Genomic DNA, 26703 nt, shown 5'->3' with positions numbered 1-26703 from the left:
CAGATAACCGCTTCCACTGCAGAAGCCCTTCATATAAACTCCAACAGCGTCACGTGTTCCACAATTACTATTCGCTTTTATTTCTAAGTCCCCGACGCTGTAGACTCTTAGCTTGGCTATGAGACGACTTTCACCGTTACTACACGCTGGCAAGGCCAAAGTTGGAGCTTGTATAATTGCCAACTTTTGACCTAAACGTGCTGTTTTGTGGATTTCAGAAATGTCGCGTCAAGTGACGTTATCGATGTTGTTATTTCAGAAAAACAAACTGAATTTTTTCCCTCTTTATTCCGACGCGGTTGGATAGTCTCTTGGTCAGGCCTACGGAAAACACGGGGACATGTTGTATGACGTGTTCGCCGAGGTATAGCCGGAACGTTAAGGCAATTATTCTAATAATTTGCCTGGTTTTTTTTCTTCCTGCTGAATTTGTCGCGTGTTCCCCTTTAGCAAGCCTCAAAGGGGGGAGCCGCTCTGCTCAGTCTTTCTAATTCGCGCCGAATCCCTGCAGGCAACAGCTGCAGAGCTCAAAAGCAGGCAGTTTAGTATGTGAAGTTTGGCGTGAAACTTGGAAATCACCCTAGCGTCACTATACTCATCTCAAAAGGAGAAAGCGTGAAATTATTAATAAATTGGATCATTATATCGAGCAGCTATGAAATTTTTTAGTCGAATTATACAGCGTTGAGTCGCCCCCTGTCGCCATGTGGCTCTCCAGTACAGTCAAGCCTCTTCGTTTCCTTTCATTCCCTCAACGGAATTGGGACGAGTTTTTTTTTAGCTCCAGAGAAAACGACAGCGCAACGTTGTACACCGCGTAATTTTCCAGTAAAACCCCACTTTATTAGAGACATATTCTACTATATTAAGTCAGAAAAACATCACTAATGTACAAAGAATAGGTGAACCGTTGTGTTGCTCCGGGCTGTCACGTCGCATATCTCTGCCTGAGTGGAGACCAACCGACATGAGACCTGTTCTGTTATGGTCTTTGGAGGACCATCCCTGTCCACTTTATCTCGTTAATATTCTAAATCAAATTTTCAAGTTGCTTTCAAGAGTTGCCCAATGACGTAGACAATTGCGTCATTTTTTGGTCAACAAAACCTTACACTTTGGCGTTCTCTGAAGAAGCAGTTCTCATGTTATAGCTAGATAGCTCCGTACTAACTTACTTACTTACTTACCAGTACATACATGTATATTATTTGCGGCATGTTCTGCTGAACTGCGGCATATATATATATATATATATATATATATATATATATATATATATATATATATATATATATATATATATATATATATATATGCATGTATGTGTATGTAAAAACACGTGGTATGTATAAGTAAATATGTATGTTTCTGTGTTGTATACTTCCATGCGAAGTAAATCCTCTCCTAATTAAAGTATACATACATACATACATACATACATACATACATACATACATACATACATACATACATACATACATACATACATACATACAGGAGAAATCTTGTGTTGAATTGACTTATTATCGTGCCAGCTATGTCAATTTTTATTAATAATGTAATCTTGTGTAAGACTACAAAAGATAATGAACAAAGTGTCAAATGTCATTAAAATTCATGTTACTTGTGTAACGGTAACGTCCATGTGCGTACTTATTGTGAAAGATTTTTAACAACTTTTCTCTTCATCCGTTACACATCTGAAACGAACACATTGATGACTTTCTGCCGTTGCGTGCGAAACGACAGTGCGAAACTAAGCCAACCAATGATGAACTGCAAACTTTGTAGGATAACACACCATTTCAATCCCCATATTTCAACACAAGTTTTTTCTCTTAGAGTTTATTCGGCCCGTGTCTCTTTAAAATGATCGAGGCCAGGATATAGGCCTTTTCCTCTAATATTATCAGCTGAGCGTATCACGTGATAGGCATGCCAAAATAGAACAATGATACGCACATGAGCGGTTGTAAAAAATATGGCGTTGTTCATTTCATGTTATATGGCTATGTTGGCCCGCATACAACAGCAGCCTCGTGATTAACTATTTTATCGTCGACCCTGTGACGTACGAACACCCGTCTGTCTCTCACCCAATCAGAGGACAATGTGTCTCTGTGTCCGCGATGAAATTGATACAATAATAATAACAACTTCAGCATTCAAATTGTCATCCAGCAAGCAACCACCGCGACCAACAAGATCTTACGATTGCATTATCTTTCAAAGCATTTCCCTTCTTTCGGGAGCACATGGCAAAAAAACTTAGGTTATTACGAGTCGAACTGATCGGGTGAGCTAAAGTGAGACCGCCATCTTGTATTTTTGTGATGCGTTGAAATGACAGCTTGGGAACTGGGGAAAAAATGCGCACGTGAATTAAACTCAACATTTATGATGTGCTGCTTTTGTCAGCTACTCTAAGTGGGGCCTGACTTCACTCGACGATCGTTGTGAGTTAGGTTTCGTGCTGTGCCCTTTCCCATCAATCATTTTTTCTTCGAATAGATTCTTCGAAGTACCGGCTACAGTTTGCAGAGGCAAGTTAAATGAAAAAAAATAAAAAACAAGTGTCAACTAGTTCCTTAAAAAATGAAACTATGAAAGTTAGTAGCTATCAATGACGCTATCGAACACGACAAGAAGAACCTGCGTCAAAAGGACGGCTGACACAACGGTTACCGGACGGAGAATCCGCATCCTAGTCACGTCAAAGCAAGTAATTTGGTGCACTCACTACAGCGTCCCCCTGGACTCCCTTGATTGAAATTGGGCGTCATCAAAGCACATAGAAAGAGAGCAAAAAATGAAAAAAAAAGTATAGACATTCCAGCAGCAGCGGTGACAATCGCCCGTAAATGCGTTTTAACGGCATACAAGAAACCGACAGTCAAACTAAACAGGCGGGACAAGCCGAACATACACAGTCTTTAGTTCAAAGACTCATACAACGCAGGTATGTCCCGACGGTCGAACCATTCAGATGAGCTGTAGTGTCAACATACCAATGCAGGGACTTGGTGATTCGGGAGATGACGGCAAATACTCGAACACGAAAAAAATGTTTGTCAGTTGTTTTTCTCAAAGGAAATTGTTACAAAATGCAGTTCAATATGCGACAACGGTAGCCATGTGCGGAGCCATGTAACCATTTATTTAGTCAAGACTCAGTCGTGTGAGCTGTTGGAACATTGTAAAATCCGACAGCTTTCAATTTTAGGCATTTTTAAGATCATAAATAGCATGAAAAGAAACAGAAAGGCTGTTAATTTTTAATCGTCTGAAGATATCTGAAATGATCACACAGACGGGTATGTGCAGCACATTGTCAGTGTTAACTGAACCATCCTTACAATTGTTTACTTTGTATATTTCTGGTTCAGTGAATGTTGGTCGGTCAAAAGAATGCATAAAAATTGCTAGAAAAAAAGTCGCGCCAAAAATAAATAAAACAAAACAAACAATGAAGTCAAATTAGCCGTAAAACACCGGCACAATTATTTGGGATAAGGGGACGCTGTTTGGCTTTCCGCCCGATAACACAGTTCGATTGACTGCGACGCTAACGAATACGGTCGGCGTCAGTTTCAGCCGTAATAGTTTTTGGCAGACGCTGGCTAAATAATGACGCAGAGAAGAAGAAATGACGCGGCTTACTATCGCTCGAATAAGCGCGCAGCAGGTTTTGCCGACGAGTCGGGCGATCATGTCCATCCGAACGGAAAACTACAGATAATAGTCTTGTAAAGTATGCAACGATGATCCTCTTCCACAGCCTCTTCACTCTAATATTAATGTTCTCTCACCGCCATGGGAAAACTCAACTCCCATAAAAAAAAAGAATTCTACGCAGTACATGTATTTACAGAAATAGGAACACCGAGGTACCCAACTTTCCCGGTCTACTTTTCATATCGGTGCACCGTCGAAGAGTTGGCCGCCCCTTGCTCGCACAAACTGGCGTGGAACGCTTTGCAAGTGGAAAAAAAGAAAAAAAACATCGGATGTGAGTTGATGCCTCGGGTGAAAAAAAATATTGCAATGAAAAGAAGCAAGGCGTCGAAAGGGTCATTGAGTAAATGCTTGAAGGATGCCTCAGTCACATAAATAATGGATGTAGGGTTAATAACTCGGAGTCATTAAATAGCATAGTCGTAAGGTGTGGATAGAAGTTGAAATTCTTACACCTCCACTCCAGATCTCTCACATTCTATACAGTGGCATGCTTCAGGTGAACAAAAGAGTAAACTTAATCCCATCAGGCTTACAATACCACTCCAATTGATCGTTTTTAGAGACATTAACCACCTCAACTTTTATTTGTTTATTTATTTATTTATTTATTTTTATTTTTATGCATTGTTCGATCTAAGCATAAGGGTGTAAGTTTGCAGAGATACTGAACTTAGCTAGCATAATAAAGTAGTAGATTTTGAAGATTGTTTTTAAAATTATGGAATATTGACCAAAAAGTTACCATGAAGACAAGCTTTGTTGACCATACAAGGTAAAATTATTAAATGAAACCACGCGGTACGGCGAGGGTTTGTAGTTGTGAGAACAGCCGTTACCTCATTAACATATTATTTATGGTGCTAGATACTAGCAATTATGTGACTGCTTTCTGTATCTGTTCTGACGGCAGGCGTGGCTTGAGGTACCTTCTGTCGACCAATCCATCTGTATATGTCGAGGTTATGGCCAATGTTAACCGCCATCTCAACTAGTGCAAACTTGACAAAAAAACTCAATGCCTAAAACCGGTGACTTTGCCCCTTGAAAAAGTGCAATTTTAGCCGGATGAGATACGTGAAAAAAGAGAGAAAAAAAAACAGTTTCGGAAATGGTGCTGTGCCTCTGGTTTGCTATCCACTGCTTCGGAAGTAGCACAACTCTTTAGCAATACCGCAAAGAATAACACTCAGTGGTGGGGTTTTTTTCTGCGTTTGAAGTGCAATTTATGAAGTTTGCACAGACCTCCTGAATGTGACCACCCCTACGTCTCAGAATTGTAAAGCCTGGTGATAAAAACAGCCTCGTCAAAGTACAATGTATCTGGGTAGCTGGAGTATTCAACTCAAAAACACTCCATGATAAGATCGAATCATCCTCTCCATGTGATCAGCTCCACCCTCACCCCCATCCCTCCACCCCCGGCCAACTTTGCGCCGCTCGCCCGGATAGTTCAAGACTCTACAACGAGAAATTTGTAATAGCAATGGCCACCTCTTTGCCTACTATGGGAGACTGTTTTACAGGAGGAGGCAACTCTACCCAGTAAAATGAGCCCAGATTGAATTCTACAACACAGTTCCTTGATGTCATCATATCACACCAGACGGAACACTTACTTAGTCCCTTTCCTAAGTTTGGCAGGTCCTTTGACGTTTTCAAACGACGCTTTTTTATTTTACTCTTCGTAGACAAACACAGTAGGGCAGGGTACACATCTCTCTTCAGTTTTCTCTGTGAAGATTATACACCCTTCACTGACAGTGATAATTAACTTGCCGACTCAATTGATGACCTTAATTAGGCTGAAGATTTATATATATTCTGTGGATGACCAATAATAACCCTTAGAATTCAAGGCCAGCTTGCTTTTATATTCATCCAGGGATATTATTCAGTATGGCACTTGCTGTACTTTTTGTCTACAGATTGACAGGACATATAAATAGGGAAAGCTATATCCATTTCCGATGTTATAGCCGAAGTTAAAAAAAAATACTAGATATATTACTGTACCTCAGAGGAAAAAATTAAAGGGGTATCATGGAATAAAATCGATTGATCGATCAGTCCAACATTCGACATTTTTATCACATTATCACTTTATCATTCTCGACATCAAATAAAAATGATATAAAGACATAAACATTATAATGTGTTTTCACAGAAAGCGGCTGTAATTTTGTCGTCTGAAATTCACACCTATAAGCGCTTAAAAATCTAATGTCTTCATTTCTTGATTGCTGTATTACGGTGCACCGCAGAAGGTCGCAAGTTTCTCATACATTGAAAAGTAGTTAACGTTAACAATATTGTTTACAAATAACTCCTCACAGCGAGTTGTAAAGCCATTTAATACCAGTTTCTTTTTTTCTTCGGATCACGGGATGTGAAGCCGACAGAGCATCGCTCATACTTATGAAAATATCAATGCATATCCTTGTTGTATTACACTTGACAGTGTTATTTGTGCGATAACTTAGTCGCGTGATATTTGTGTGTGAAAGCCATTAACGGGTCAACAGCAAAGCAGCACCGTGTGTGTTTTGCGTCAAGCAGACAGGCTGCCAAGATGACAGCAACAGAAGTCGCCCTGAGACAAGAGTCAGTTTTAATATAAAATATATACTCGTTACATATGGTTCGTATTCCGTTCGGCAGCCAAGCGTTACGAGTAAATGCGATGAGAAACGACTGCCTCTGATGCGATGCGTCAGTTGGACTGGGATGAAGATCTCCGCTATGACTCAGCGGGTAGACTTCATTATTGCACGACCTGCCTCCGAGTCAGCTGTCGGGCATGCAGCAATGATGTTAAGCCCCGCGGATGTCCTAGCAGCACCGGGCGACGGAAATGGTATATCCGTTTGGCACGGTGATGGGGGGGGGGGGGGCGGAAGAATGGCGCATTTTCAAAAAGCAAGCAAGGGTTGCTCATCTTGACATATACCACGACCAGCTCGCGGTGTGAGAGCGGCACATCGCAAAAACCTCCAATTTACAAGTGATACGCAAAGACGTACCGCGTGTGTGCCCAGCGCATTATGATCACTATCATAACATGGACGACATGTCAACAAACTTCGTTTTCTGCCAAACTTACATAAATATTTAGGCGTCATGTGTCACAGACGAAACGATATGCAGCCGGGATCTATGACGTCAGAGCTGCGCACACTTTTCCTGTCACTTCACATCGCAAGTCCTGTTGGAAGTACATGTTCATACACGAAGTTAAACTTGGTTTATGGAAGAAATTATGCACCTGTGAACTTCTTTAAGCCGATTGTTCTTATAAAATGCTTTGTGTGTCATTTTCAAATTCCAAACACATGGTAGCTTGTCCCTCTGTTTTAACACCTGCTAAGCAGAAAGCGTGACGTCGGCATTCTTCTGTGGTTTTGTGAGTCTTTCAAAAATTTAATAGCTACTCCAAACACAGGTATTGCATATTTCTCTATTTTACAAAGTGGCGACGGCGCGCGGCGAAGTCACAAGTATACAATGCAATAAGAACACGTCGTATCGTTCGTTGACTTTTTCCCAATAATATAAGATGATTTTTCTCATTTTGAAATACGTGTGAAATATTATATTTTTTACGTATAGCAACTTGACTCTAAATTAGCGCGCCAACCCAATTCTGAACAATGAGGAAACGAAACATTCGTGACGTTTCCGTTTTGTCCATTTTTCTCTTGATTCCGACTCTGGAAAAGTATTGTCGCCCAAAACATTCGATCAAGACAATCCGGAAGAAACGTCATAACATAAAAATAAACAACTTTTTCCCCGCCGTGGAATGAGGTCTGTCGGCACTTTTATGAATAATTGCTCATGTATCGACAAGTTGTAGTTTTTAGCAAACCGACGATTTCAAGATAGATTTTGCCGCGTCTTTTTGATGCTACAAATACATTTCCCCTCTTGTCGCCTATAGTCTCACTCTCGCTTCGTGACACACAAATGGCACAATTAATCAATGCTACACAAAATGTCAAGTTCACTATCCTGTGAGCAATACATCAGGAGCGTGCGCCGGTGGGTTGGGTGCTGAGTTTGTCCATGGAGAGGGCTGTGTCGTCCAATAATAACCAGGGACTTGGACTCGTATACGAGGCATGTGCGGTCTGACCGGGACCTCCGGCTAAGCCACAGCGCGCCAAATCTAAGTCTATTGTTTCAACAAACCGTACAGAGAAAGCCATTGGTTATAGCTATAAAATGAAACTATTCTCTTTTATTTGAAGAGACAAAACTCGTCAAACAAGCGCTATTCATTTTGCTACCCTATTCATCGTCTGGTGGTTACCAACAATTTATTTCAACGAGGGAGAACACTGGCGTTATATTCATACAGAATAGATTTTAAGCAGCCCAATCATTTGCTCTTCCCTATTATCTTCTTTTCTTGAAGTTTAAGAAGTATAAAAGTAACCCCAACTAAAGACTTTTTGTACTTAAAGTTTTACCTTTAAAATTAATAAATTGATATATTTTCAGATTTTATATTAGTAAAGGGTGGGTAGAGGCTACACATTTGGACACTGAAATGACAGTAAAATGTGTGATAAGGCGATACCGAATTTGAAATTAGGATGATACATCAAAATTAATTTTAAAAAAGATAGTCTTGATCTACACCTGTATCTTTTCGATAGAAGCGCAAAATTTTTATCGTTTTTGTATGATATTTTTCACATTGTGGTAGGTTCACTGTAGCATCACAGACTATTCATCATCAGAAGATACTGTAGACAGATCCCATTCGTACTATCACAAAGAATATGTTAAATTATTATGTCCGCTCGAAAGATACAGCCCCTGAGCAACCATTTCTGTTTTTCCCCCAAAGTTAAAAGTGAGCTAGATCCAGCCGACGAAGTTTGTACTACGGTCTTCTAACGGTCGCACCCCATTACCGAAGACAGAGATACGATCTGCAGCAGGACTTGCAAGCTTTTTACGGTTGCTATGACCAGAATGTCAATGCAAAAACACTAAGTGTGCTAGTAAAATGCAAACACGACCTTCATCGAAAGCGATAAAGTTATTGCTATGTTTCTATTTGATATTACCTTTATATTCCAATATATCAAACAGACATTTGTATTAACCACACTCCCAATGCCTTTCACATCCCATCAAGATTCCCCTCCATTAATATGATCAGCCCTAATTTCTGTCACTGTAAACATCTTTCAAATTCATCACAGATTTTTAAAGAGGTCGGGGAACGATGATTTTTTTGTTTATTCTGAAAAATTACATTTTCGTATCTCGACTGTGGAAGTGTTTGACAATGGATAGTGGAAGCCAAGGGTCATTCTCTAGTTCGCAGAAATTGTGTTCTTGGTGACGTCCAAGGTCAACGAGATAAGCTCTCTTCTGTTGCTGCGACGTCAGCGGGCGGATCGATCGTACGTGTATCCTATGGCGAATTTATCGAGCGCATCGAGACACGCCGATCATATTGATATTGTACGCTGTGTGTAGATAGCCAGGGTACAGTCATGATAAGTTCTGTATGATATTTGCAGATACACACATACGTATATACGGAGAAAAAAAAGAAAGCAACATCTAGGAGGACGCATCCACGTAAATAATAATGACAAACAACATCCGGCCATTTAAGAAAACACTCGCATAAATCAGATAAACCAATATTATAAATTATGAAAAATATTAAGATGGAAAAAAGTAAAAAAAATAACAATCATTACCGAGTTTGTTGTTGTTGTTGTTGTTGTTGTTATCGACACTTAATTTATCATCATTAAGTTTGTGTTCGTCAACAATTGTCGTCGTCATCACTACGACCATCATGATAATGATGATGATGATGATGATGATATCATCATCACCACCACCATCACCATCATCATCATCACCATTATGGCTGTCATCCAACATGACAGCGATTTCCTGTCGGATCTAGACGACCCATGGGGGCCGCACAGGACAAATTCATCCAGCAAAATGATTCATACTAAACTAGTAAAAGAAAGCTTTATCCTACTTGTTTTGCGAAAGCATTGCGACTTTGATTTCACCCTTGCGAATAAAAAGTGGTCCCATTTTGACTTGCGAATTCGAACTTTTTGGGGGTTCTAAGTTTGCTGCGAGAGACGTATAGATAGGATGTCATGTGAATATCAAGGTGTTCGACGATGGGGTCGCACTTCTTTCAAGCACTGGAACAAACAAACACGCACCTGAAGTTGCGTTTAACTGGATTTTTGAAAAGCTCTCGATCGAAGTAATAGATAGTTTTGACAGTTGAAAATTTAGCGCACATGTTGTCCATCGGCGTGTTGAAACAACGATCGTGTTGACAAGAATATGAAATTATCACCATGAAATCAATTAATAATGTTGATGAGATAAATATTTTCCGAGGAATTTTGATAAGAGAGATAGGAAGATGAATTGATGGATTCGGTGAAGTGTAGTAGCTAATAACTTGAAGATTCCATTGACATCTTAACGAGATATAAGGGCGATAAAATAATTCAGAAAATGAAGATAACATTTTCCATAGGGAAACCATGCAAGTTGTAACAAATGTTTTTCCAAACGGTGATGTAATGTAACATGCGACATTGGGTTTCGTCATGGTTACCATTTCCCCGGCAACCGCCTTTGTGTCGCATAACAGCATTGACCCGGCCGCAGTCTGCGGGTTTCTCTGTGCAAACAATCGTACACCACACGGATCGCCGAAAGTCCAGTTCCCTGACCACATGATTAAATATTAATTCCTATGGGGTGTTCTGCTATTCCTGTATAGCTTGGCGGCGCCGGGGACAGGTGGGATTTTGAAAATGTGTGCGCTCACCAAATGACAGATCAAATCCGCTTGCGCAGGCGCCCTTGGCATTCTGCGGCAGGCAGTTATCATCAACTTTGTGAGAGTATAGAAGTATTTCGCAAAGTATGCCGACGAAAAACCTCACTTCTTGACTTATTCACAGAGATGTATTCATAAATTGTTTGGAAAATTTCTCGAAACTTTTAAAAAAGTGTTATGTTCAATTGATTTTGAATTATTTCTTTATCGTTTCTTTGTTCGTATGGCTTGGAGTTTTGCTTTTACTTGTTTGGTTTGTTTTTTATATCGATGCTAGAATCAACCAAGTAATTTTACCATCATCACGCTAGCATGGAAATACAATAATTGTATCAGCAATTGCGAAATACAATCGTGACATCTGCAAAAATTTCAAGTAGAGCGCTACGTTCATTTTCTATTTCACGTTTGTGGTAGTCTTACTGGATCTTTCGACACGTTTGTCACGAAAGTTCAGCTCCCAAGGGGAGATTACAACACGGGAAAGCTCCTCCACAAGAAGGGTCGCGGCACTCTACAAAGACACCGAAATCCGCTGTGTACGCCAACAGTGCCGTCTGGCCTGGGAGTTTGAGTTAGGCTGTACAAACTGGGTAGGGAGATTTACTCAGAAGGATGATAAAGTATTCCGCTTGTTTTCTGATTACTTGAGTCAACAGCGAAATGGCAACATTTCTATAATAATCCTATAGTCAAACAATTTAACAAATCGGCGTGCAAGTGCAGTTGGGCGGAGTATCGTACACGTTGGTTGGCTGAGCCCAGGCCTAGCCTCTGTGCTCCACCAGGAGTTTAAAGCGCATGTTCCGTTTCGCTAATCAGTCCGTCGCATGAACGTCAGGTAGCCGCATCGACCACGCACGCTCGTATAGTGGGAGTTCAAATCGACATAAAAATATACGCACACACAACCAGAAGTTATAAACGCCTTTCGATCGCCATCTACAAAAAGGACCATCTATTTTATGAAGGTAAGGCATCTTGAAAATTTACATTTTCCTGACAGAAAAAAGATCTGATAGCGGAGAATGTATCAGGTATTTTGCCGTGATATATGTATTATTATGAGCGATAACGGTGATGTACAGCGTCCTAATGATACCAACAACGTGATGCCATCTATATCTACGTCATGAAATCAACGATGAAATCTACTAATCACCATTGTTTTGTACAACCACTCTTATCAATCCGGGTTAGCAAATGAGCTAAGTGCTCCGTGTTTTTTTTTACTTTTGTCGCTCTCGTTCGAACACCTCTGCTATTAAATTCCTAATATCAGGTGCGAAGACAAGAACGATAGGCCTTCGGGTCGTACTATCGAAGCGCGATACAGTCGGGCGGTCTGATCTGCGGAGATTTGTTTCGGGTTCTCTTTTCTCATCATAAAGTGGGAGGTAAAAAACTAAAGTATATCGCTATGATTTATTTCTTTTATTTTCTCGGTAACGTTTCACATTCGTCGGTGCGGAAAAATCGAAAAATTCCTTGATTACGGAAAGCTAGTGCGAGCGAGGACTTCTGTACTGTTCGGATACCTTCTCAGTTGAATTTTACTGCTCGTCGTCACGGCCGCTGTTTCCGTTATCATGTGAACAACAATGATATGAATTCTTCCACATACTAACGTAAATTTTAAAAAAATATTTCCCATTACGTTGTTTATCAAACAGAATAATGTTGTGATACAAATATAACACACTGATTGACTATATCTATAGACACTGCATATCCGCCGAGTTCAAACATCGTTTACTTTCACAAAGCAGGCAAGGTATTTGAAAATGCACACAGAGAAATGTTTTCTTCTCCTGCTTGTCTCACATCATTTAATAGATTACAAAATGAGATTTTCTTTCTGTACATTCAACCTGATGAAGATCGGTTGCAGAAGGACAAGACATATTCATTCAACGCCGTTGCGCGACACCGGAGATTCGATTGCGGCTCCGGAAACTTTCCAGCTTGACGCGTCAAGTAATAGCTAGCTCGGGTTCTTCCTTTCAACGGCGCCCTCTAGTGTCAACACCTTCACTGTTCTTGAGAGCGGTTTGCTATAACCACTCACACAGCCTTCAGAGGAACACAATTACGGACAAGACTTGTACAAATGAACATTTATCGTTGTCTTCCTTTTGGTTCATCAATTGAAACATGTCGGCTGTACCTGTATCGCGTCTTCTGAGTGAGATAAACATCTGTAGATGGTATCCTAACGTTCACCGTTATGGGGACTCCGAGAATATTTTTTCGCTGCATCTTGATTTTTCCTTTTTATCGTATTCAAGGAACGCTTTCAACAAAACAATGAGAAATCTCTAACAAGTTTGTCGAAAATGGTACAAAATCCAAATTATGAACACACTTCGGGCATGCGCCAATATTTTTTTTTTGTGTGTGTGTGTATGTTTTTGTGTGTATGTACAAACGTCGCCGTACAACTTAAAGGCAACTACTTCTTGGACATTCTGTAAGTTGATAGAGAAATTGGTGTGTAAAAATATATTTGGGCTTCACGATAAACATATCCGATAAATACCCTCTTTTATATTAATCGTGGATTCTTAGCTGAAAATATTTTTAGAATCAATAATTTTCCTATCTTGGAATCTTAGCTGAAAATATTTTCAAAATCAATAATTTTCCTATGGTATATCTTGGACTTTTCTTGGATGTTCAATCATGATGTAGTAATTATCTCAAAATTAAACATTCATTGTATTACAAAATTATGGGAGATGCATTCCTTGTTGAGCGTGCAAAAATAATAATCTAGACAACATTCATTAATGCCGTTTGAAAGTGGAGAAGAAAAGAATAAGAAAATCGAAAAATCGCGTTAAAATGACATGCCATCAAGATCTAAATATCCACTTTACCTTTGGCGCGGGACTTATCTCGGTAAGCAAAGTAATGAACGGCGGAATTCACGAATGAAAATTGGCGAAGCCCAGGCTGTCTAGGGGTAGCTTTATGGCCTTCTATGATCACTTGCCAGATGCGATCATATCTCGTTATGAGTACGATATCAAAAAAAAAAGCCGAGAGATACGGTCGATGTTTTCATGTTTCCCAGTCTTAAATTTCACAGATAAACGTTACGGATAATTGCCGTATCAAGAAGGCAGATCTCATTCGCCACACAAAGCGTGAAACGAGAAACACAGATAATGTCGTGCTCTGACATCTTCTAATATTACTTAGCGCTCCTTACACGATTCCTTGTCCAGATATGGTGTTCATTTCACGATATCATGTGACGCAATTGATGACGCGTGTCACAGAACGTACGAGAAAAAATGAAGATAAATTCGAACTAATATTTGCCCGTGAAATCGGCACATATGTGGAATGTGGTTCGTGCTCAAGTGTCGTGTGAGCAGAACGCGAGCTTCTCCGTGCTCTTGTGTCAATTTCTTTATCAGGCCCGGAAAGATAATCATTGATTAAACTTGAAACACCTTATAATTATTACAGTTAGATAAGATATTCTTCCCCTGTCTTTTATCTCCGCCTATTTGTACTCATTTTTAGATCCGCGTGAAGTGTTGGCTTACAGGGCCGCGGCGTGGGAATCCGACGAGCTGTGTATCACATTGTGCTGGCTTAAACATCTGCCCGGCATTCAACATAATTTTTAACGTGTTATTTTTTTTTTTTTTTTCTTCACTATGTATATTTGCATGATCATAGGAATGACAGTCGCAGAAACCCGTCCGTGTTTACAAAAAACGTTTAGTGTTTATTTAAGTCCATGGCTAACATCACCCCGTGGTGGTTCCTGTTTGACTAGATGCCCAACTTGTTAGATTGTTATGAGCACGTATTTAATGTTCTGTGTTGACACGGCTCCGCAGAGCAGTATTTTAACATGTACGTTTAGTTTGAACATGAATGTTTACTTTGCAGGAAGTTTGTCAAATCGAGTTGCGTTATCAAATGAAACTTACGGTGTTTGTGACTAAAGAAATTTCAAGCTGTCGCAAAAGATATATTAGTTGTCTGCATTTTCACGCTGGGGTGGACATTTTTGTACATTATACCAGCGATCCTGGCAGTTTATTTGTCACTATCAATTTCAAACTGACGAACTATCTCTGTTTTTGTTTTTTGCTTTTCCTCTTCTTTGCGGGTAACAACGGATTTCATTTTGCGCTTCGGAGCTGAACTATCGGAGCTACTATTATGTTCCACCGGAGTTGTCCAGCATATATCGCGGATGATTTAGGGTAATTCTCGGTTGTCGTTGCTATAAATTTCGTTGTTGAGGATGGTATGGGATCGATGACTCCTCAACTCGAGATTGTGGGCTCTGTGAGATCTCCCTGGCCAACTTTACTCCGTTTGTGTAGGTCTAAAATTTAGAACACAGGTGTTTTGATTCACAGACCTTTAGCTCGTTTGCAGCCGATAACAGGTACTTGTGCCGATGCACGAGTCAGGCCATTGAAGAAGTGTTGGGATTTCGACAAGAGGGGGCGCTATTTCCTGAATCTGACGGTTCGTATTGACACTTATCCTCTTCATGGGTTATGATTATCCATCGCTATCCCAATTTGTGAACAGCTCCTCCTCTCCTCCAGTATTTCCCGCGAGGAGTAAAATCGGATCATCTGGCCCTAGTAATTAAGATTGCTATTAAATCGCATTTTAAAATATTTTCGGATTAATTTTGCATAACTCGCCTGGAGGTGGAAACAATGCGAGGAACAGGGAGTAATCTACGTTGAGAGTAGCTCGCCCAGGCTGTATACACCTGTCGCTATTGACACCAATTATACTGGTTAGAGCTGGAAATTTAATTTTGAAAAGTTAGAGATTTCAAAATGTGCATTCAAGTTCAAAGAATTTAAGAGAGTGACTGGTGTTTTTTTCTGGGAACATCCAATTTCTTCTTTACTTTGAGGCTAGTGTCGTTGAGTAAGGCTGAGATTTGGAATGCTTTCGGCGCCGTGGCCTTTGTTTCGTTTCATTTCATTATACAGATTAAAATAGCCGATAGGACTGCCTAAAACAAGTATTTCTGATGAAGGTCCTGCTGAAATGATATTTTCTCCGGTAGTGTTTATTTCAGCGTAAAATGCAACGCTGATTTTAATCATGGAAACGTTTTCAGACGAGACTGCTTTTCTCTGTGTTGTTTGTTTCGCGCGGATTTTTATCGGGTGCGAAAACCTCCATCGCTCAGCAGACAATGAAATGCATCCTTTCTAAAGGTCGTATCTAATGATATTTTTTACTGAAATTGGTCAGTTTGGTCTTCTTTCTGTAAAAATTATCCACAGCGGGACTGGAATTTAATTTAGCGAAGTCAATGAAGTCCTTACCGCCGTAGAATCACAGCTCAGCCCAGACCCTCCAACACAATCACGCTATTACAGTTTAAGAGAGGCAAGAACACCTTTTTTCTAGGATTTTTTCGACTGTTCTAGGATTTTTTCGACTGTTCACATTTTGGATGGTTTTACTCATAAAACTGCAAGGATTGCCTGTAACCGGAGCAAAAATCTCGCCGACGGTCGCTACAAGACAAGCTGGGTGACTTATAGTATTGACTGTTTTCAAAATGCATATTGACCGTCGACGCTGGCGCTTGCGTTCGATTTATCGTGCAGTGTCCATATGGCCGCGGCATCTCGTGTGTGACTCCACTATCCATGCATTAAACTAAAATCCATGGGATTAAAAATAAATGAAAACACTGGTATTTTGATTATACAAATCACTGTTCATTAATTTTAAGCGAGAAAGACGGCAAAATAGAAGAAGACACAGATTGATTTTTGATAAGGTGCTCAGTTTAGTCGTAAACGCCGCGACCAGAACGTTTTAATGATTTTTGATTTCGAGTGTAAATGGACTGATTTTAGTTACAATTATCTTTTTCTAGGTAATTTATGTAAATTAATTAAAGAACTGTGATTCAGTTAATCTTTTCACACTTGTGTGAAATCGGGAGGAGTAATTGAATTCCCAGAATATTCCCCCGATTTGCTTATTTTGAGCGAATTTCGGTGTTGTGCAGAGGCGGGCGAGACTTGCTGCTTTACTTAGTCACTGACACACACACACACACACACACACACACACACACACACACACTGACACACACACATAAGAAAAAAGTAATCGGATGAGTTGTATATATGCTTCGCAAAATTACTATTATATTGAGTGTAAAAGCAAACACTGCGTAGTGTGTTTTCGAAACGAAATGACTACCTCTCGACACTTGATCTATTGACAAATTGATTATTCCGCTTCAGGGCTGAAACACAACCTGTAAAAAAAACCCGGTTATATGGGTTGGTACTTTGCAACGAGAGAAACGGTTTTACCATAATGCGATATACACATATTTTAAAAAGATTTTTTTTAGTCCCGAACCCGACCAGACATCTCAGGAGATTTCAGGTTTTAATTGAAAATTATGTAAAGTTTTGGCAATGAATCCGTCGGAAAAAGGAAATGATAAGTTCTTGGCACTTCTGAGTGTCCGTCAGATGGTAATGATAGTGACATGCCTTGTGGCCATGCAGTCTTATTGTAGTACATTGAGAAAGCTGACAGTCGCGCCGCTGAAAAACAGCGCGGTTGCCGTTTGTCGGCGATTAGCGCCGATTCAGTTGTCGTTTTTATTCAGTCCCTCTCGTGAAATTGTTAAAATAGTAAGGCAGATTTGCCAAAAAAATGGGGAACTCTTCGCTAGTTAATGTACGTCACCGAAGCTATTGGTGCGGAATGCCTGGCGTTTTTACTTAAAAAAAGCAAAACATAAGTTTTGCTTTGATTTTCAGTGAGATGACATGAAAGAGCTGGGTTAAAGTAGAGTTTTTAAAAACAGCTGGCAAAGAGAGGGAGATTTTTGCATTTAAATTTCTAAATTAATCAAAGTAAAGCGAACGTGAACTTCGTCTTATTCTATTAGAGATTTTATCGGATGAGCAAGACATCGCACCTCAGTCTAGAACTTAACCATACACTTCTGCTAAACCACAAGCACAGCAACACTTGAAACAGATGGCTTGATTCTAGATTCACCGCGCATTTTTTTTTCAATTTTAAGGGACGATAGCTTTTAACTTGAAATCTGACTTCGTTATTTTTGCCCCGGCAAAGAAGTACACCATCTTCATTCGTCCTCTTCTTAAAAGTGTGTTGTAAAACAAGTATCAGCTATACAAACATAACGCGCTCTGTGCAAAAATGCAACGTTACTGTGGACAAATGAATTTTATTCTGAAGTGATGATATTCAGTGGTCAAATCAAATCACGCAATACCGCGGTCACTGACCGTGGCCATGCCCAAATATAGAATGGCGTTGACTAGTCGAACACTACGCATTTTCCATGAATATAAAAAATAACTCTCTTGTACGGACAGAACAAAAATATTGGAATAGACATCAAAGGTGACAGAAGGCTTCAGAGACAAGATACGAACAAGACGAGTTAAGAATATTTGTCTGATTGTATACGCCATGGAGGATTTGAACATTCAGCGGGTCACGCCATGGTCACGCCAGCATGAGAAATTGGGCCATTTAGCGCCATGGATCGTACAAATACCTACAAATTAAGCAGAATCGCTGAAAGATTTATGACGCTGCCATTGTGTAGTTTATAGAATAACATAATTTTACCCCCTTAAAAAGTTTAATACACGTTTAATTACTTCGTGTTATTGCATTATTTTCAATGCCACTTCATTTGTTTTGTTTATTTCACCTTCAGATGCATTACGACCATCCTTCGCCGACATTGAAAATCGTGATGTAAAAAGGAACATGTACAATTTGCTTTTGAATTTCCTCGTCCCGAATTCGATAAAAAATTATTTTAACCGTTCTCTCAAGTTCACGTTTGAAGCGGTCAAAGGCTGCAAAGCCATTGTAGACCCGCCTTTTCAGAGTGAAAAGTTTCTCTGGTTTCAACAGCTTTAAAATGCTCACTCGATCCAGTTTTGCCAGGCTGTTGTCGAACAGTGGTCGATAAAATTCGTCCGTCATTTCGAGCAGTGAAGATTTGCCAAAGAACGGAGTGCATCATTATTAAGACAACACTAGAAAGTTAGACGTTGCAATGCGGATACGTCCGTCAGCGAACCTGCATCGAAGGCACCGATGTGGATCACCGAAGCGCAGCTTTGAAAACACGACTTGAAATCGAGCGCGAAAGCGACAAGGTCAGGGGTTGATCTGAGCATTAAACCGACATTTTCCTGCCTATTGCCCGTGCGTGTATGTAAAACGCCGGTTATATTCCTCCATTCACGATTGCTGCCTCCGGGATTTGACTACTCGACCCGCTGTTATCGAAACGCGAATTCGGATTACAGTCGACGTACTCCCGGAAAATTAACTATTTCAAGACTAGAAATTAAATGCTATTATTTTTGGATGTACAACCTTAGAAGTAGTAGGTCTAATTTTAGAGGCGCAATCAATGTAAATGGGTTGGGTGGTTATCCCCCGTGCATATTGACTTGAGGCCAACTGAGACCCCTGCACGGACGTCTGTAATAATTTACTGGAGTACAATGCGTAAGTGCAGAAGTAATTATCTAAATGAATTTATAAATTATTCAACAATGGGGCTTACTTATATGATTGTTTACATCGTTTAGTTGTCAATATAGTCACAAACAGTTACAGATTCGTCTTTGTCAAGTCTTGGAGAATGGGCTACATCGGACCACGGGCAACTTTTATTGTCTGCTAACTTCTATGATGAGTGGGGTCTCAAAGCAAAAGAAGAAAGAAGAACAATAACTTCTCAAAGAATGCAACAGACACTTCGAGAAACTATTGCACATTAAACATATTTATCTTAGTAATAGATATGGTTCGAATTTCTGGTTCCCCAAAAAATCCGGCCGCCAAAGTTGTTACAATTTGGGGGTATTTACTTTAGCGATGACGTCATGACCCTGGCGTCAGAGTGGCGACGTATTTAAATTAGTGTGACCATCAAAAGATCACCGCACAGTTAGCCAATTATGGCGCTGTCAATCGGGTGTGTGAGCAGAAACCAAAGCGCTCTCCCCACGGCAAAATAGAATGTGGTAACATCCATTCCCGTCTGTTCATCCCGTGGTTCCACGGCACCGCACGGTACCTACCAGGACGACGCAATGATACAGGTCAAAGTTGTAAGTTTAAAGGGTCGTCAAAAGGCTGTATTGTTCGTGGGGCGTGTCATAAACTTTGAAGTGTTTTTGTGTGTGTACATGAATGAAAGAAAAGCTAATGATCTTCTACCGGGTTCTATCAGAGTGACGCGTGCGTCTCCTATTCACACCTTTTCATTCGGTCTTAAACACCGGTCTTAACCAATCATTGCGGCCATTTAAGATCATAATACGCTCACTTGCCAGCCCCCTAAAATATGAAGAAATTTTTATGCCTGAGGGTAAATGGACACGGGTTTCTGTGGCTGCTTCGCTACAATATTTATTTGGAAGTCTAGAATTACAAAGTCGCGCAAATTACAAATATTGTAAACCATTCTCTAGCGAGGTGAAATAATCATAAAGGATTTTTTACATAATCTGATAAAGAGCTTTAACTTCCCCACTCGTCTTGAACTCCGATGTCGAGTTGTCTCTGCGCCAACTAACACCGACGATTTGGATCAATGAATCACTTTTTACTATGATTACATTGTAAACAATTACAAGTCAAAGTGCTTTAGTATTTATCGGCAACACTTCTTATCGAAAGTTCTTACTATGAGGACGAGAACGTGTCCAAGTGGACCATCCCGACGCGACTGGTAATCTATTAGCTGGGTTGTCACTAGGCGTCTTGGTATGATTGACAGATCGCGTTCATGAAATCAGTAGTTTGCTTTGTTATCCAATCAGGGCGGGGCTTTTATGGGGCACGTCCAGCGAATGTCAAAATCAACATTCTAATAGAGCCTATGATTGGTCATTAGTACTTGCGTCGCGCCATGCTTGTCTGACTAGCTTAGCCCACTGGCGCCAGCATAGCGGGAGAATGTGCCGCAAAAGAGATGGGTAACAAACGCCTTCTTGTTTGCTGTTCATACATGAGGTAGGGAGTTTGCCTTCACTTTTAGCAGCCTGCATCAGACAGACCAGTCTTTTCCGTACATTTCTACAAAGTTTCGTGAGTTTGCTGCGAATATTAGCGCAAGTTGCCCGCGAAGTTTACACGGCTCGCTCTGATCCTGCACGCTTCTCTGTTTACGACCCCTTTCCGATGTAAACATTGATAGTTGGTTGGTTGTTTGGAGTGAATAACTCACCAGCTTATCGCACCAATTATATCAGTCCTTCTGAATACAAAAGTTCAGAGGTATCGTCGTTTTGCCGTAAATCAAGTGTAATTCGCTACTATCATGTACGGTGATAATTTATTTTCGGTTCCTCTATTGCGCGACAGTGTCATCAACCAGTAGAAACCTTTGACACTTGGCTGGTATCGATTTCCACGATATCTCAATGAAATTCGTAAATGTTGAAATTGGTTTATTTGCCAACATTGTTCACAGCACTATTGATTAGCATGTATGCAACCTTTTAAAACTAGTTTGAGACTGTCTTTAGTTAAAGTTTGCATAAGCACTGATTTATTTTTCCTCTACTCGTTGCAGACTACTATTGAGATTCCGGTTACAGCCAATACGTCAACAGTGTGTGACTACAGGCCCATCAGCCACTTGTAATTGCATTAATCGTCTGCTACTGAAACTCGTACGACTACTACAGGTACTTCGGAAGGTCACCGAAGCTCTTACGGAAGCCGAGACCTCGAGCATCGCAAGCATGGAAGTAGCCCACTCGACAAGCGTATCGGAGCACAGCCGCTGGATGCACTCCATGATGAACGGGCAGCACGAGAGCCACACGGCGGAGCGCATGCACGCGGCCCACGCAGCCGGACTGAACTTCGTGGAGCCGTCCCAGTTGCTGCCACCGGACGAAGTGGACGTCTTCTTTCACCATCTTGACGGCAATGGCAACCCTGTCAACCCGGCGAGTTACTACGCCAGCCCAGCTGCAGCCAGGGCTGCCGTGCATAGTTACCGCCCACCGCACCACGGTACGAATTTCAAAACCAAATTTTCTTTAAAAAAAAACCAACACCGCAGAATTTGCTGTGTGTGTGCACTCTTCTTGTCGTACACATACTGTAACGAAATGGCTACTTGTGATAATTGCGTGGCTTTAGATTCTTAAGTGGCCGTATTGATTTTTAGAAGTTAATGAGAATGATTACACAGGTAAGTCATTTGCTCGTTAGAAATGAAAATAACTTGACGCGGGGATGATAAGTTGGTATTTGACAGCCAATGTGGAAACGAGAGTACGCTTCAATACCGCATCCTGTTTCCGCATCTCTCGTAAACTATGAGTCGTGTTCACCACTTGTTTTCATTTTCGCTTCCGGTGAGGGAGTACAAGCTTGTCGACCACTGAGAGGGAAGTTCCAGAACACGAAACAGCCTTTGTCTGTGGTATCACGCTCAGAAAAAAAATTATCATAATGTTTCCTGTCCTACCAACAGCTAGGGTAAATGTACCTGGTAGCCAAGTTTGCAGACCACACTTCCACGCACCGCCGATACAGTGGATCGAAAGTCGCTCTGGTGGACACACAGCGTGGTGCGCCAACCCCTTCAGTAAGACACCACACCACTCCACGACAACTGGGCCCATCAGCGTTCACCCAGCCAACTCGCTCTCATCTACAGCTCATGCTCACACGAGCCCCCATCTCTTTAACTTCCCACCGACTCCGCCAAAGGAAAGCACTCCAGACAACATCACGGGCACCGCTACCTATCCCCTAGACTACAACTCCCAATCGACAGACGACAAAATCCACTCCAAGTCAAGTTTATCGAGCAGCCTTTCGGACAACAGTTTGTCTTCTTCATCAGCGTTGACAATGAGTTCACAAAGCGGTATGAGCCAAACCCACCCGATGCCCACATATCCAGCCTACGTTACGAGTTCGGACTTCAGTAACTCGCTCAGTTTTCACCCCAGTGTTCTGAGTGCCAGAAATGTCAACTTCTCTACCCCTCGTCCGAGAACAAAAACCCGCTCAAATTCCGGTAAGTATGTCCAAGCGAGGTTTCTAATTTTCATGTTATTTTATCGCACCCGTGTCTTCTTTAACCGATCTTTATCTCGGTTTAAGAAGCGCCTTTTTTGTTGTGTAGCTTTCTGTTCGGAGTAGCAATTGTGTCACTGTTACACTCTTGTCTATTGTTCGCCGAAGAAAAAACGCCAGGCGATTAGGGAGATGACTTTCCGACCCTTGACCGTGCCGGGAACGCAGCGAAACAAGCACGTTAGGGATCCATATGCCCGCACAGAAATACTGAAGTAAATGTTTTATAAACAATCCCGCTGTACGAAAGTTCTATCTCTGTGTAAAAGACAAGGGTCTTACAGGCGCCTTCTCTACAGATGAACGCACGCATGGCACGGGCTGCCATACAAGGAAATTACTACGTTGTGGCCTCGAAGGTGCGTTGCACTACAATTGAATTTATTCGTCATAATGTAGGCGACACCCTATTGGGAATTTGATCAAATATGATAAATTATTTCGGTGATACCAATAGTCACACTACTGGTTAAACCGACGCGACTCAACAGATTTAATTATCGGGACACGATAGCATCAGTATCAACGGGCGAAAGGCGTCAAAATTTTATTGGGGTTGTCATGCTTTCACACGTAACGTCGTATTGCGTGGAGCAACGCCAGATTAACTTTGCACCCCTGTCTCACATAGTTCGCACGGCTACAAAACACCCCCAGTCAATTGAATTTTCACGATCTCTCCCTCCGCTGATTAAAGGTACCGTTTCTTCCCGTCCAAAGTGTTAACTCCTCACGGAGGTCCTTTCTGCCTCCACGACCCCCCCCCCCTATTGAAGAGACGACAATTATGCAATGCGTCAGTTGTAAAAATATACACGAAGAACGCTGAGATCAAAATCACGCGATCAGCACTTCCGCAAAGTCGCACCCATGAAATAATAACGCAGAACAAAAAAATCATACTTCTCGTTTAACAAAAATGACTTCTTTCTAAACCTGATGTTATTAAGTTCTTGTAAGTTGTGAAAGTTTTGTAGGATTTGGGGATTTCTTAACCGAGGTTCGGCGAGAGAAAGTAATAAAAACAACACTGGTCATTTAATAACGGAAAGAATGCTCGCCGATCATTGGACCGTCAGAGAGTAACCGCAAGGGAGTTAAAGAGTTAGTCTTTGGGCACCGTGGTCTGAAATTGAGTGATGATCAGCGACTGTAAAGTCGGCAACATGTCGTCAGGAATAAACTGAAGCATGCATCTGAGATCAACAACCAATCTTTCTGCATCGCGCCCCTCTCTCATAGTTTAGCATTAAACTGCAATCGCCTACTTTAATACTACGACACAGTGATTTCGTGTTAGCGGTCCTTTTACTGGTGCTCATAGAGAATCGTGACAAAATATTCATGAAGATCGTGAAATTTCGTACTTCAGTTTTAATGTTAGATTTCGTCGCCGTTGGTCGAACGACTTGTAAGATTAGAAGAACTTCGGAGCCTTTTGCCAAGACGGGTCTAGCAGACCCGAAAATATAAGCGACTTCAGTGTGTTGATTACATTAACGAAAACGTCTACTTACATACATACAAAACGATGATGGGCAGTATGCAATGCAATGTATAAGTCAGATCTAACATACTTAAAAAAGAAGAAAAAAACTTCGTAAAGCCAATTGAACAATATAAGAACCGTCCGAAAATGAACCACGCATGCATTTCGTGTTGCTTGGAGATGGCTTCTGTGGCGAGCTCGCTGCCATCGAAAAATTTGTATTCCGCTCCGAGATACGCAGCGAGCGAACGGATCGTTAAACCGTAAATATTATGAGGAAAACGAAACGACAAATTGCATACAAGGCATATGCTTTATTGGATTTTCGATTGCAGCTGGTCATTTCTGGACATTTGAGATCAAGTATACGGAGACAGCGAGACGAGACTGAGCCATAAAATCATGAGGAAATTTTCCATCTGTTTGACATGCAAAACCCCCCTTGCCCAAGTTATGACACAATTTTCGTTACGATTTTTCCAGGTTCAGCTATGAATTAAGAACCGTTGTTTAGCTTAAATTAATATATGATGGCGTTTTTTTCAGTATTAATGTGCTTCATAGAGTTTCGACTTGTTACCTCAGTTCATCGGGATAGTCTTTTCGTACATATTCAAGGAAGGAATCAATTTCATACTTCAGGGAATGTAGATTAATCGAATGCAATCTTTTACTGATAATGACACCCTTTGCACTATTTGTGTGTGTGTGTATGTATGCATGCCACATGTATGTAATGTATGCATGTATGTATAACACGATTTGAAGTAATTTGGGATAATTGGATCTTCATATTCTTCAAATTTCTCAGAAATGTTGGGTACCCTGTAGCTGAATGTTGCGATATTACAAAGTACTCATAAAAACAAGTGTATAACGTAAAAAGAAATGCAGATAATTTACATTTGCAGATAAAACCGACATTACTTCACCATCCAATTATCCCAAATTAGTTCTAATCCTGTTCTATGTATTTGTGTGTATGTATGTATGTATGTATCCATATGTCTATGTATGTATGTATGTATGTATGTATGTATGTATGTATGTATGTATGTATGTATATTGAATGAACGAGTGAATGAACGAAAGGATGGATGTGTTGGCATGCAATCGTTTAACATGCATGCATGCATGTGTATGAACTTTAGTGTGTACATGTATGTATGTATGTATGTATGTATGTATGTATGTATGTATGTATGAGTGAATAAATGTTATGGATGGCTGTGCTAGCATGTATTCGTCTAATATGCATTTATGTATGTATGTGTATGGACTGTGTGTGTATGTATGCATGTCTACATATGTATTTATATGTATGTATGTGTGTGTATGTATGTATTATGTATGTATGCTTGCATGTGTATGTATAAGTATGTTTGCATATAAATGTTAATGTAGGCTGGTAGGCACATGTATTAGGTATTATTGATGTATGTTTTAAGATGTTTAAGGTCGGGGATTTGATACTAAATCTCCACGTTCGTATCATGATCTTTTCAAGCAGAGGGTCGTGAGTGTGTGAATTGTGGGGCAACCTCGACACCCTTATGGAGGCGAGATGGTACCGGCCATTACCTATGTAACGCATGTGGACTGTATCATAAAATGAACGGTCAGAATAGACCACTGATAAAACCCAAACGAAGACTGGTAAGTTTATGTTTGCTTGTTTATTATTTACCTCTTTATTTGCTTTGTTACACTTTGAAGTTTGTAGATTGTTTTCAATCTTTGATTTCGTTACAGATTATATCTGCTTGGTTTTCTTTCCACCCCGTGGACTGCAGTGTTTTATGTTAAGGGTTGTCATGAAACTTATATGTAAAACTATCAACATGCTAATTAAAAAGTCCCCATTATTGACTTGTGAACATATCATTCGTATCTGAAGGCACAAACAGTAGAAACTGAAATTTATAAACTTTCTATTGCCTTAATAAAATTGCTAACGAACGAACAATGCGATAGGAATCGTGTGTTATCTCAATAAACACCCTGGAGATTTATCACATGGTATGACATTGTTTTCATTGAGCCTCGTTTATAGTTGTCTTTTGTTAAATCTTTAGCAATGGATGCTGGGAATATAACGGGTTACTTTTAAGTGGTATGTGAAAACCCCGAAATTCGCAAAAAAATATCAAAAAGAAATTTGTGCTTGTGTGGGATCAGCTGTTCAAAGTCTTGCTTTAAACTTTAACTTCCCGCACGCAGGGCTTCTGAAATGCAACGTCTGTAGCAGAAGGTGATACCGAAATCCGACACTCGCCCCCTTCACAGAGTTCTACCCGAGGCTAATACTATTATAGAGAGAAAGAAATCTTTATCACAAAGAATAGTCTATCAGTAATGTCGGACCTTCAGAATCTCCTCTGAAGTGAAAACGCATTTTCTTGTACGTGTTTGACGGTGGAAATACACGGTTTTATAAATCGCCGTCAAGCGAATCGTAGCCGTCCCGTTCTGTGGCAGA

The 26703-nt window shown here is 40.6% G+C and overlaps 1 protein-coding gene across 20 annotated transcripts in view; it reads left to right on the top strand.

The window, feature by feature from the left end:
• The window catches only part of LOC139135523 (GATA-binding factor 2-like), a 76346-nt gene that overhangs the window by 42882 nt on the left and 6761 nt on the right, over positions 1-26703 (top strand). For 5 of the 20 annotated variants that reach the window (XM_070702951.1, XM_070702950.1, XM_070702949.1 and 2 more), the window contains 3 exons: positions 21210-21658; positions 22125-22676; positions 25735-25880. In XM_070702951.1, the coding sequence (XP_070559052.1) occupies positions 21382-21658; positions 22125-22676; positions 25735-25880 (975 nt within the window). In that variant the 5' untranslated portion in view covers positions 21210-21381. Of the gene's footprint in view, positions 1-11407; positions 11560-19572; positions 19741-20293; positions 20957-21209; positions 21659-22124; positions 22677-25731; positions 25881-26703 lie in introns of those variants that run through there. The other 15 variants (XM_070702942.1, XM_070702943.1, XM_070702941.1 and 12 more) reach the window with 11 other exon arrangements.

Source organism: Ptychodera flava, chromosome 6, assembly GCF_041260155.1.
Source record: "Ptychodera flava strain L36383 chromosome 6, AS_Pfla_20210202, whole genome shotgun sequence".
In the NCBI taxonomy this organism is placed as follows: Eukaryota; Metazoa; Hemichordata; class Enteropneusta; family Ptychoderidae; genus Ptychodera; species Ptychodera flava.
Note: the sequence above shows the minus strand (reverse complement) of the source record. Positions and strands in the feature narration are given on the sequence as shown.